Source organism: Strix aluco, chromosome 3 (assembly GCF_031877795.1).
Source record: "Strix aluco isolate bStrAlu1 chromosome 3, bStrAlu1.hap1, whole genome shotgun sequence".
NCBI lineage: Eukaryota > Metazoa > Chordata > Aves > Strigiformes > Strigidae > Strix > Strix aluco.
The window spans coordinates 33,588,649-33,602,956 of NC_133933.1; the positions used below are offsets into that span (position 1 = coordinate 33,588,649).

Here is a 14,308-nt window from a genome sequence, read left to right on the forward strand (position 1 = left end):
TTAGATTTAGCTCTGGTTGGCAAAAAACTAAATTGTGGTGCTCTCCTACTCAATAGAGCTATTCCTTGAAGCTCTATCTATTTATAGTGATGAGTTTATTTTTTTTTTCATCACTGTGGACTGCTTATGCACCTTCATTTTAAAAATCCAATGGCAATTATTTATGTATTCTGTCCAATGTTAGGAGAAAGAAGTTAAGAGCAGGACATCTCTCCTTCCATGTCACTGACCTAAAGAATAAGCCTTTTTGTCTGGCAGGGAAATGCTAGTTGTCTTCTGTGCAATGATACAGCACAAACAGGCTGGGTGCCGGGTTTTCCTGTACAGTGGAGTTGATACCTCACTCCCCAAAGACACGTTTGAGTGCAGCAGACTATGCAGGACAGAGAGCCCATGTTTTCACTTTCCTGAACAAGTGGTTTTAATCATTTAGCTATTACACAAAATGCATATGGCCACATTCTGCTTCTGTCACTACCTTGAATTCTTCAGTCTCTTGGTGCTGTCAGTGTATTTTGGGGATCATGTAAAGGTTGGCTAATGCATTGGTCCCTTTACAGGGCCCTGGTAGGGGAATATGCAGTTGTGGCATCTGAAAGTCTGGGGCCTGGGATAGGTGGCAAGTTTGGCAGCAGTTCTGCCAGTGTCCAGCAGTAAACTTCTAAGCTAGGAAATAACCTGAGTGATATGTTTGCCAGGGAGACTTTTTAATCTATAGGGACAGTGAGCACCACAGAAAGTTTCACAGTGGTAATGGGAGGATAGGGAAGAACTCAGTCTGCCTCTAATTCTGGCATGGGTTTGCTGGAGCAACAGTTAAAAAAGCAACTTTGTACTTCTCAACATGTGTCCTTATGAACACATTACATTTGCTTTACAGTTACAGAGATATATATATTACAGAATCACAGAATCGTCTAGGTTGGAAGAGACCTTGAAGATCATCCACCCTTAACGTAACATTGACAGTTCCCAACTACACCATATCCCTCAGCGCTATGTCAACCCAACTCTTAAACACCTCCAGGGATGGGGACTCCACCACTGCCCTGGGCAGCCCATTCCAACACCTAACAACCTGTTCTGTAAAGAAATACTTCCTAATATCCAGTCTAAACCTTCCCTGGCACAACTTGAGGCCATTCCCTCTTGTCCTATCGTTTATTACTTTGTTAAAGAGACTCATCCCCAGCTCTCTGCAACCTCCTTTCACGTAGTTGTAGAGGGCGATGAGGTCTCCCCTCAGCCTCCTCTTCTCCAGACTAAACACCCCCAGTTCCCTCAGCCGCTCCTCGTACGACATGTGCTCCAGACCCTTCACCAGCTTCGTTGCCCTTCTCTGGACACGCTCAAGTCATTCAGTGTCCTTTTTGTAGTGAGGGGCCCAAAACTGAACACAGGAATCGAGGTGCGGCCTCACCGGTGCCAAGTACAGGGGTAAGATCACTTCCCTGTCCCTGCTGGCCACGCTATTTCTGATACAAGCCAGGATGCCACTGGCCTTCTTGGCCACCTGGGCACACTGCTGGCTCATGTTCAACTGGCTGTCGAGACATAATAAATTGATTAACCAATTCTATTTATGTCTCTATTGAGACATAATAAATTGATAATCAGTTCCCTTGACCCCTACCATCAGTACCACTGTTACTTTTTTCAAGGTTGACATACTTGGACTGGTTATTCATAGCTGTTAGCTAATAGCATAGCTATTATGGTTGATTCCAGACTTGCATCTTCAGTTAAATAAGCCTGTGCTTGTTCTGTTCTTGAAAGTTTTATTTTTAATGTTTGATTTGTTCTTCACTTCAAAGGTTCTGAAGAAAAAGCACTTAAAAGATGTGCATCTCCAACAAGTGTCTGTGAGAAGGTTTGCATCGTTCAATCTCTTTTCAGTAGAAGACCAGAATACAGAAGAGGAAACTGGGACCTGGGTTCAGTATAAAAGCATCTTTTATCCTGAGTATAGTGTGTCCTTAAGGTAACCATCATTTAAGTTTTAAGTACTTTCGAAGATCTTGTACAGGCCTTAAATATAAAACTCATTAGTCAGTCTTCCAGTGTTTTGTATAACTAGGGCATAGTTTACAAATAAGCTGTTAGATGTTATTCTTAGTTGTTTGTTACAGTAAGCAGCTTGTCTGATTTTTTTTCAGTACGTTTCACTGAAGTGCCAGAGCTTGAATGAAAATACTGATGATTGTACCTATAACAGAATGCAAATATGAGCATTTATTTTGTATTTCTAATAGTTTTCTGTTTTGACATTCTTCAGATATAAATAGGATGTAAAAAAACTGAACACATTTACTTGTAATCTTAATAAAAATTTTAATGACATGATGTTATTCATAAAGTTCTAAAAGCTTTTTGCTAGTGATCTATATTTTATTCAATTTTCTTCTTAATAGTTCTTGTGAAAATGATAATTTGGAAGCCAATTTGCAAAACAAAAGAATAAAAAATTTCCTCTTCCTACAGAAATGATTTATCTCTATTGAAGAAATCTGTTTTGTATTAGAGCAGGTAAAACAAATGAAGATACTTGTATTAAAAAAACCCAAAGCCCCCACAAAGATAAAAAACCCCACCCTTCTGAAGGAGTGTTAAGGAATTCTCAGTAACTTGAGCAAAACAGAAAAGTTTATAGCTCCCATTTATTACTACTAGGGTTTGGGGTGGTTTTTTTGTTTTTTTTTTTTTTTTTTTTCTTCTGCTTTGGTCTCCTTTTCCTTGTTTGGTTTTGTACATATCTATAACTTGGTTTTGCCTCAACAGGTATCATTGCAACAGTAACTTAAGCATCTCTGAATCAATACTTGTTTTGCAGCCCCTAATTAGTCCTGCTGAGGGTGTAGGATTTTGCATTCTGAGCACAGTAGAGGATATTCTGAAGAGCCTGAGTCATCAAAATTGTGAAGTGCATTTTTATTTAACTACAACCTTTAAATTAAAGTCCATCTTAGAAACTAAGATCTAACACAGACAAGTGACCATCATTAACTGTGACATTTCTACAAGGTTATAAAAAAAACCAAGAAGAAAAAAACCAAAACAAAACACCCCCCACCACCACTACATGCAGGTTGTCCTAAATTTGCAGCTGGGTGAAAGGTCAAATACAAAATTGTTTAGAGCTTTATAAAGCCTCTATTTTTCTATTTTCCAAGCTTATTGACACTAAAAGGCTTCAAAAGAAACTTTCCATTTGAAAATACTGCCTGTTTGTAACAGACATAGGTACAGTGTTTTTTCTGTGTATGAACTTTTCTAGTGAACTGTCAGGGAATGCTACAGATTCATCCAGATGCTCACAGTCTACCAATTTTCTTTGTGCACTGTCTCTATTCTCTGGCTTTAGGTCTTCAGAGGCACACTGGTAACAGGAAATGTAAGGCATTTAGGTAGAATTTAGGCTGAACAAGTCTGCAATCCTTTACGCTGCAGTCCTGAACTTCTTAATTCAGTTGTCTTTGTTCACTATCCTAGTTTGCAACACTCGGTGTCACTTACTTGATTTACTAGTTATGGGAGTTTTAAGGTGGGAGGCGAGCCAGGGTTCACCTCTGCCAGCAGCACAAGGGGATGTCAGGCTGATCGTGCTCTGACATTTGACATTTGTGCACTCCTGTTTCCATCACTTCCCAGGTCATAATTTCATTTAGTATTTTTTATTTGGCTAATAGTAGTTTCATTAATAATAGGACAGAACTCAAACTGGACTGTAAACAAGCATGTTTCTTTATGCAGGATTTCATTACTGGTGATCATTATATAGTATTCTAAGCATGGAGATTTTTTTTTTACCTTCTATGATCCTCTGAGCTTAGCCAATGGAAATGTACAGTTCCTGTGCTGGAGCAGGCTCATGTTGGGTTTCAAAAACTATTGAGTGGAACAGGGAGATTGTTTCCTGGTGGGGATTTTTATATTTTTGCTGTATTTTGTTCCTTTCTAGAAGATACTTGGTGATCTATAAAAATGGTAATCACTGATCATTTTGAAATGATGACCAGAACTTACACTTCTATATTAAAACGTTTTCTCTATATATTGAAGCAGTGGCAATAGATGGCATATACTTTTTGTTTCAGAATATTGCAGGATGGTGAAGAAAGGAAGCAGAAAATACTGTGTATTTTGCCAGGGACAAAGTACAAATACCTGCAACAAAATCCACATTACCATAAGTGTATATTAAATAAAGTTTCTTCTCTGTTTTTGCAGAAGCAGTAATTTAAGAGGGTAAACGTAACAGTTTAACATACATAACAGTTTAACATACATAACAGATCAACAGTTCTTCTTGTGGAAACTTTTGTATCTAGAAGATAAGAAATCTGGTAGTAAGCATCCTGGATCTTTGATAACTGTTCATGTCTTGGAAACTTAAGTTTCCTCTGTATGTCTGACAGTCTTCCCTTCATTTTTCTCTTCCCATTGGTAAAATACGAATTATCATAATTTTCATAAATAGAAGCAATTTTAACAAGATAACAAGAACATATTATTAGCATATTATTAACCATAACAAGAACATCAGTCAGGTAAACCCAAAACAGCGTGCTTGAGTAGGAGAACCTCTTTATGTATCTTTTTGTCACAAAAAACATGTTGCTGTGGCCCCTCTAAAGTCTTGACAAAAGTGCTTTTGAATTTTCATCTACATCTGTTTTCCTTAAGCATTAACATCTTTTGGGGAAAGCTCATTGTGTATGTTGGATGTTAAAAGGGTTGTCAGCTAATATCTTGACAAGACTAAATACTTAAGAAAGTTCATAAGGTTGTTAGTGGCTTTTGGCAAAGAGTCTAAAGGTCAAGCTATATCAGTTCAAGGGCTATCAAAACTGATCAAATTGTATATTCAGATATGCTATGACCCAGCTGGAATTACTGCTCTAGAGGGACTTGGGGACCAGTTTGTTAGGCAAATAGAAGCTTCAGTAGGAACCACCAGGCATGTGCATGCTTTTCTGAATTTCTCAGTGCAGCTTGTTTTAATAAGATGCTGTTTTTCTAACCAAATTCAGGTTGGATTCACGTTTGGGAAAAAAGACCTTACACCATGTTTTTCTGTCACTGGTTTATTTCAGAATAATTCTTAATAAATCTTCCAAAGCCAGAAGCCAAAAGCACCAATATAATGCAGTTTTTGCTTTAAAAAATTATGCTGGATTTTGACTAGATCCTTGAGGTGACAACATCATTGACTCATTTTAAAAATCCCCATAACTCTACTGGTTAAACAGGGATCTCTAGTATGCTTAATGAAATGTAGATTCACAATACATGGTAGAAGGTGGTCTCTTGAAGTTTGTATAGGTACTAAGGTGCTTCACAGTACCTCTGGGGTATGAAAAAGAGCATCTGATGAATGTGACTTTTGTTTGCAGTGAAAGGTGTGTCGAGATGAAATTTCTTGTGTTACAATCCATAATCTCGTTTGATTAGTTTAGCCTCATTTGGATTTGTACTGTATTTGATGATCCTACACGCTACAACCTTGTCTTGATGATATGAATTGGGTGGCTACATAAATGGAATTGCTCTCTAGTGTTTGCAATTAATGTTAGTTAAAAAATAAATCCCTGAACTGACAGAGAGTCAGCCTGGGAATTGGGCTGAATGTTTATGGCAGTCTGACGTGGAGAATGTAGACCTATTCAGTCCAAGCTGGAATCTTGCTGCAGTTTTCACATTCAGATTTGGATACAGTAACCTAAGAACTCCAGTCTGCGGGTAAAAAATGAAACTTCATTTTGAGTGAAATTTCTTGCAGGCTTGAAGTGGAAAAAGATGTCTTTCATTACAAAAATTACATGGCCTTCTGGGTATTTTCTCCATTAAAAATACATTTTTATTCATTAAGCTTTCATATTTATTTGTTAGATTTGTTCCAAGTTCTTTTTAACATTGGGGATATTTCACTTTGCTGTTAAAAATTATGCATGTGCTAAATACTTGTTTTCTTGGTGATAGGAAGATATAGGGTAAGTAGAGACATTTAAAAATGTTTATTTAATATTACATTTCTAAATCCTTCTGTTCTTATTCAGGAATGTGCTTTTAAATTTAAATTTTGTATGAATAGTTCTAGCAATGAAGTGATTATAGATCATAAAGATGCAGTGTCTCACTGTGGATATGGTGTCTGTCTTTTAGACAGGAAAATTATTCTTTTATTAGAGTTAAAAAGGAGCAATCAATATCTTCAAATTTTCTATTTCAGGATATGGATTTACTTTGAAATTGTAGGCTCATTTTAAGCAATTAGAGAAGAAATAAGTTATTTCTGAGGTAAAATATTTTCCATTGATCAGTGATTTGGCGTTTCAAATACTAAAATGCAGAACTGAAAAGAACAATGTTAGCAGCTTGGTGGAAGGGTTAAGTCTTTGTAAAGAGTGTTAAGTGTTCTTTGCAAGGTGTCATGCCTTTATTCTGAATGAGAATGAAAGAAATGATTAGATTATTCTAGACCTTTGGTTTAGAAATGTGAGGAATGTTATTTGTGGCAAGTGTTAGAAGATGGGTTTGGAGGAAATTCCATTGGCTATTCCTGTAGGATATTTCTGCTAATAACATTTTGAAGTTGTAATGAATTTTTATTTTAGGGATAGACATAAAAAATGAAGGGAAGCAGATTTCAAGGAATATTGCCTACTCCTTATGAACAATTTGTGTGGATATGATAAACTTGGTTTATTCCATTTATTGGGTGCTGAGTGACAACGTATGGATTTAGCAACATAAAGGCTTGGCCACAGATAGGAGGAAATTGAGGAAAGAGCTAAAAAGTGATTTGGTAACATACTGCTTTCATTCACCAATGAAACCAAGACTGTTCCATCATACTGCCCAAGACGTGTATTTGTAAAAAGAACTTGTAGTTAAAGAAGCCATTGTTTTGGTTTCTTACCATATTAAGGTGAGATCTTGAACTGGAGCAAAAGAGGAGTTACCTTGTTTTGCTATGCTCTGGCCCAGGAACATTTGATCAGGTAACCAAGTTTGCAGATAACTGAGATTCTTACTGGGCTGCAATGACAATTGATGGTGACACTCAGCAAGCCTTTTTGTAAAGTACCTTTAGCAGTAACTTTTTTACCCTTACCCCATCTTTCATTTTCCACAAATATTGTAGTTTTGGTTTGTATCCAGGTATTTTATGGAAATGTAGTCTGTCTTAGTTTTTGTAGGTTTTTTAAGTTTACTGTATGTATTTAGTTATTTGTATTATTTTTCCTCATTCAGTTGAAGAATAATATAAAAGGAGGAACATAGTTTTGTTTCATTATGGTTGATGAAAAGCATACATTAATAGGGAGCTACTGAAGGATTATTTTTACTCTGCTGTTTGCAGCTATTTATAAATATGCGGCTATTTATAAATACATATAGAAGTCTGCCACTTGGGTTGCCTGAATTGGAGAGGAAGGAACATTAGTATATTTTCAAGATACCACTCTCTCTCTTACTCTGACTTTATGTCCAAGGTTGATTTATTCATAGTCCAGAGTAAGCAATTTTGCTTTGCTTCACATGAGGAGAAACATGAGTTAGTTTATCATTCATAGATTTGTCTTCCATAACTCACTGCCTCAGCCATAGAGCATACTGTACCTTGAAGATTTATTTTAAGAACACTGTAGATCAGATTAACCACGCTGGCCTGAAGTTCACTTTCTCCATGATGCTTACCTGTACTTGTTTGAAGTACTTTACTGATCTCGGCAATCACAGCTTTGAACTTCTTTGAAGTCCTTTGAACTGTACAACATTCATGACATATTCCAAAGCACTAAATACTGGTGTTCTTCTATGTTTTGAGATGCCTGTGGAAATTTATGGGGATTTTGGGGTTAGGGTTCAACCACAAGCTTCTGTGATTCCTTACCTTGACTTTCATAATTCAGTGCACATGACAGTTACAAACTTTAATGGGCAGTTTGTAAGATGTGCTGTGGAAGGCTGTGACTATGACAGGCATTCATAGAAAGAAGGCATGATGTGTATTGGCAGTTTCCTCTGGGCTCAGTAATGGAGGACCAGCTGCCAGGATGGGACAATGAAGCAGCAGCAGTTACAAAACTGCTGTGAGGTTATATGCAGAGCAGTGGATCCCAAACTAGAAGTTTCAGGTACAAGACTGAGTAGCGTGATATTTATGGCAGAATTTGGATTTAGAGAATACCTGTATTTACAGGTGCATGTAACTTCTGGTCTGCAAGTCAGAGCTGTGATGGAAAAGAGCTGGGGAGTACCTGGTGCAGAGTTTGTCTGCAGGCTCTCCAAATAGTCTTCCAAATGAAGAAACATGTGGCTATTGGTATCTGGAAGTGTGTCTCTCTGAGCTCTCCCTTTCACAAGTACATTAGCTGTTGTTTTCCTCAGTCCTAAAACTTGTCTGCAATAGAAGTAATGGTCAATTCTTCACTGTTTGGGTTCCCTAACTGTTAAATGGTTACCAGTGAAATTTAAGTGCCTCTTCTTTAGCCTGGTGTAGGGAGAAAAGGCTTTACCAGCAGGAAGAGGTATTTTCCTATCATGCTAATTGACTTCAGAAGATTCACTATTACTAATGTGGAGTAGTCTTAAAATAGTCCGTAATGGTAATATAGTTAAGACCTGAGATGTGATTTTTGAAGTAAATGAGAGCGGCTTTCCTATCCAGAACACTGTTGAGATAATGGCTACTCTTCTCATTCTAGGAGATTGAGCTTGCTGCCCACTTCTGTTCAGTGAAGGTTTCATAAGGTGATCAGACTAAAGGAAGCAGCACTGTGGAGTGGGCATCTGGAAGACTGAGGAGAAGGAGGGGGTCCCTCATAGCAAAGCTGAATGCTTCTCATCATTAAATTATGGCTCACTTATGTGCTTGCCATGAACAATATTTGTGAAAGCAAGAAAGAGATTGCTGAGACGGAGAGTTAGAGACTTCGAATGTTGCAGGCAGCCAGAAAAAGGTGTCTGTACAAAATGCCTCTGCTGGCCAAGAGAGCAAACTGTTGGGGTGTGTTGTGTATGCACTTGGATGCCACAAGCTTTTGGCCACTGGATAATAAATGTAACAATATGTTTGAAATTTGTGTGTGTTGATTTTAATTATGGAAAGAATGTTTTATAATCAGAGGAAGAACTGGTCATTAATGAAAACTGAGTGTACCAAAAATAGTAATGTAGATGAACATTCATTGAGTTAAATAAAACATCACCAAAATTTCAGGTCAGCCTTGAAAACAATAGGTGTGTGGCATGCATCTGTTGTGGAAGCTTATTCTTCAGGCTGAAATTTGCTGCAGTGATACTTTTAAGGCCAGTGCTATGGTGGTATCATTTCTCTTTTTCACCTTTGTCTACCTTTTGACCCTGAAGTATATAAATTGTATTATTCTCTAGACTGGGATAGTCCACTTACATTTTTCTTTCTTCATATCATTCTGTTGAACTGCAGGTACTAGACTGCTAAATTGTTCATCCTCACTTTGTTTGCTTCACATGGAGATTTGCATGATAAATCTCCTTTATATATGGACTATGTACATCAAGAAATTGAGGGGAGAAAAAAACAAACCAAAACATGTTATCCCAGGACTAATCTACATGCCAACAAAGATTAAAATATTCTTTACTGTCTCAACATCTCCCCTCCCCCTGTCTTACATTCAGGTTTAGAAGATTCACAGCTGAGAGACCCTAACTGTGTCAGACATGCGCACAGTTACGGAGTTTGTAGGATGCTAAGGAGTCTGCGGGGGACAGTTTAAAGAGAGCTCTGGGATTGGCAGAACTACTGATCCTGTACACTTTTTTGTCACTTTCCTTGAATTAATTCTTGCATCAGTTGTCCAATCTGATTGCAAACAAACTTGCCAAAATAAAGTAGAAAAAGTGCATTCTAAGTCCACATGATCCATCAAAATTCTTGTAAACTTCCACTGCAGCCAAGCGATGTATTTTTTGTTTGTTTTTATGTAGCTGGAAGAAGAGCTGAAACGTCCAGCTGAATCTTTTGTAACATCTTTCATATATATTTCGTTGCCCCTATTTATGAGCTCGTTTCAGTTTGTTAATTTGATTTCCATTTGATTGTCATTTTTTTAAGAATTAGTCTAGTTGCTGTTTGGTGCTTCTCAAAATTTAACATGTAAATGATTATTTAATCCTTATGCTTATCAGAAGTTATAAATAGCTTTTTTCCCCCACTTAAATTACAATTTAATATTTGCAAAAAGGTTAATTTTTTTTTTTTTTCATTCTTACAACAATCTTCAGGAAAAAAAAGCTCAGAGAATGAGAACTAATTTTGTAGGTGCTAGAATTGTTGGAGTTCTTCCATTTTTTTTTCAGTGTTTCAAATTAGCATGTTCCTAAACAGCCTTAGAAGCTATATTTGAAACATTATTAAAAGACTGTATTTTTGTATTTCATTGCCTTGCTGAATTCTCTTTAGATTTTTTTAATGCATTTGTGAAACAGCTATGTGATCTGATTGTTGTAAAGTGTAAGATTCTTTTTATTTTGTTTGTTTGGGGCCTAGGTTAGCTTGGAATAGTTAAAACATTTTTAGTTAGTTTTTTTGTGTGTGTGACTCCAACTAGCCTGACACCTCTAACATTTAGAGGAAGCTTCTTAGGCAAATTTTTATTCAGCTTTGGTACATGTTCTTTCTGCTGCTGTCAGTGTTTTGCTCACTGTGTTCTAAAATCTGCAGTTGGTATGTGAAATTCAGCCAATTAATTTATTATCCCCAGTTTTGAATGTTTATTTCACTTGGGTTATGCAAATGTAGAACCAAAGAAAATGCAGTTCACTGAACACATTAATTGGTTTCATTGTTCACATTAATTAAATGAAGTGTTCTTGATTTTATGGGAGCGTATAGGAATGTGTGTACAGCTGCTGTTCAAAAATAGTCTTGGTTTTCCTCTTGAAAGAAATTGCTTCACCAAAATTCTTCCTTTCCTATATATGACTTCCACAACTAAACAAAAATTGATGCTCTTTGGAAATGTTTTTGTTTTGATAAAGTATTAGTTTCTGAGAAACGTGTTCCTGGTTCATGGATTTCAGTGATGGAACTTTGAAGACTGGTGGTTGTCTCCTTGTTTTCCCCCTGGTGGCTATAGTAGTACCTGGTTGCTGCTTGTCTGTGAAAGGGGTTTGTGAGAAGTGAATGTGTGCAGTGAACCTCTTTTCTGAAGACGCAAGATGGTGGGGTTTTTTTTGATTGTTTACATGTTGGTAAAGTCACTATGTTTTCTTCCAGATTTCACAACGGACTGTTAAATGTTAAAGATGTTCTTACAAGTTTTGACAACACGGGGAATGTCTGTAAGTCATTGTTTATTTAAATACAGTACTATGTTGATAGAAGTTGATTGTATCAATATAAAATATTTGTGTATGAGCATTCAATAACCATTTTTTTTAGCTGAGAAACACTGTTACTGTTAGAGATACAGACCTACATACCAAAGCATTTTATGTGTTACACTGTTTTATGTCGCACAGTTGTTTGTGTGGATATACCCTTAAGTCATCCCAGTGCAGGTTATTTTTGGTTCTGTGGCTGCAGCAGGAACATTAGAGCAGCTGAACTGGGTTGGACAAAAAATTAGTTTAGCCCGTTGAATTGTGTTGGCCAGTGGCCAGCAGTAGCTATCTGAGGAACAACAGTGCAAGAACACGGGAAGCAAACAATGATACTTCTACCTTGGAGAGGACAAATGCAAACCAGAGAAAAACAAAAGAAAGCACACAGTCAAGTTGAGATTCCTCCCCACAGAATGTTTTGAATCCTAGAATTGACATGAATTCAAAAAGCAAAGGGGAAAAAATTGTGCAGGAAAAACTCACTGTGGCTCTTAAGTATAAATACACCACTTAAGGCTTAGGAAGTACGGGATGTTAGGAGAATTAATGGGGCAGTAGGATGATACCTTTGTCCTGATCTTTCACTCTTGTCTAAGCATCAGTTACTGGCCACATTAACCTGAGACAAGAGGAGCTGTAAGTGGACCTTCAATGTCTGACCCAGTATGGCTCTGTTTCAGTATATTTATTAATAAAATTATCTATGCTATTAATGGACTTGAATTATAAAATTGTGGTAGATCATGGAAAAGAATCTGAGCAAAAATATTTAAATATTATTGATGTAATGAGTAATTACTGTTATATAATTAACATTTAATACATATAATTTTTGTTTGATTATTTTACCTTATTTTTCAGGTTGGTTTGTTTGTTTTCAAACAAGCAAACTGATAGAATAAAGTCGGAGGGGTCTCTGAGTTTGCCACATACTCGAGAAATGAGCTTGTATCTGTTCTTCCTTATCAAAGCAATGATATAGAATCATTCAGATATATGTGTTTCATCTCAAACTCCAGTTGTAGTATTCCAAAGCTGTTTCAGTGAACGTTGACCTTTCATTAGCAAAAAGGTCAATTTATTTAATAAACTTTTCCTTTCAAATGGAAAAAAAAAAATCATAAACTACATGCTCTCCTTTTTAAAATTTGCTAGCTTTCATTTGGTTCTGAATGTTGAAGATAGTTGTGTGGTCCTGCCACAAAATACTTCTGGATATATTCTTTAACTGTTGTCAAAGATAAATTTATTCTCTGATTTCTGAATGAGAATTATATCTAAGGGATATTTGAATATCCAAATTAATAATACTAAAGCTAAGAAGGAAAATTCACATTTGTAATTATGGTTGACATCAGCTACAGATGTAGGCATCAGGAGCTGGATGATAAACACATTTAGGTTAAGACATTTAGGATCTGGAAGAAAATGCTTTGCTTAAATTATGGGAAGCATTTAGAGAGATTTGATGTTGTAGATTCTCAGAATAGGAAGCTAGAGGGACTTTTGTAACAAGTTACTTTATTCTCATAAACTGTTCTCAGTAAGGGAAAAAATTAGGAAAAAAATCCAAACGGGTTTTGGATACAGAAAAAAATAGTGTTATATTAGTTCAGCAGATAACAACTTGGGCATTTGTTTTGAACAGCAAAGAAATTTTTTTTTTTTTTTTTTTTTTACCTGAAAGTGCTTCACATACTGGATCAAGACAGCATATTTTACTCTGTTAAAACATGGTAATATGATTTCTTAATCTTTGTTCTTTGTGTGAGTACTTAGATTGTGATCAATCTGCACAAATTTCCTTGTTAGCAAAAATAATATACTCTGCTAAAGTTTTCATATGCTTTCCTATTGATAGATGTGCTTTCAGCTCTTCTGTTAACTTCTTCCAGTATTTCAGCTACTTTCTTATTGATTGCATATGGTAGAACAAGACTTGTACTCTTAACAGGCACAACACCGGTGCTAACACAGAAGTAATAGAACATCTGTAGTTCATACTGTTTCTCTGTATATACAAAGATTCTCATTTGTCCTTTTGGATTCAGTATTGCTTTGAGGGTTCATGCTGTGCTATTATATACGGTGTTTGCTAAGTCATTTCCAGATTCACAGCTTCCCCATTTTTAAATGTCTGTGTATGTCTATATTGATGTACATATTACTGATTTAAGCCCATTTTACTAAGCACTCTAGATTACACTCTGTTAGGGTAACTAAAATAGTTATCTTCTGGCAGCACGCAGTACTGTTTTGGAGTGTAATAATCATACTTTTTTGCTGCCACCTGTATGGAGTAAATGTCTCCAGTGTCCAAGACAAAGTAACTATGTGTCTGTCACACCATCATAGTAAAGTTCCCCAACCATGTGTTTACTGAGCTGCTCTACTGGGATCATACCTGACTGAATTTGTGTGCACTCCCATTATCCCTTGATTTTTTTGACCTGTTTCTGTATATTTCTTGCCTCTCTTTGTGTTAACCCACAGTGGAAATGGTAGGTAGCAATCCTGCCTCCTTTTACCACCAAAGATAACTACAATTGTAGTATTTCTAAAATTAGGTCGAGTATATTTTGCAATTGCTGTGGTGTTCTCTAAAAACTTCATATTATCAAATGACAGTCTACCCTAAAAAAACCTCTAAACATTTCTAAAATGATCTTTAACAGCATTAGATTACTTCTTCTAATACCTAATACTAATGGAGCTAGTCAGTGTTGAACATATTAAAAGATCCATCTACAGTAGCATGCTCTGTGAGGGGTCCCATTGAATAATTATAGACTTTAATGTTCTTTTAGAACACTGCATAGTCAGAATTTATTCACTGGGCACTAAACTTCACTTAAATGATTTGGACTGAGTTATCAGAAAACAGTTAAATGTTTTAGTGTTCTGTGTGTTTTGGCTGCCATACTAAGTATTT

General features: G+C 36.4%; 1 protein-coding gene across 1 annotated transcript in view; it reads left to right on the forward strand.

Annotated features, from left to right (window-relative positions):
* The window catches only part of CAMKMT (calmodulin-lysine N-methyltransferase), a 222,226-nt gene that overhangs the window by 5,391 nt on the left and 202,527 nt on the right, over positions 1-14,308 (forward strand). The window contains exons 2-3 of the mRNA XM_074818049.1: positions 1,815-1,981; positions 11,270-11,334. Of these exons, the coding sequence (XP_074674150.1) occupies positions 1,815-1,981; positions 11,270-11,334 (232 nt within the window). The remainder of the gene's footprint in view (positions 1-1,814; positions 1,982-11,269; positions 11,335-14,308) is intronic.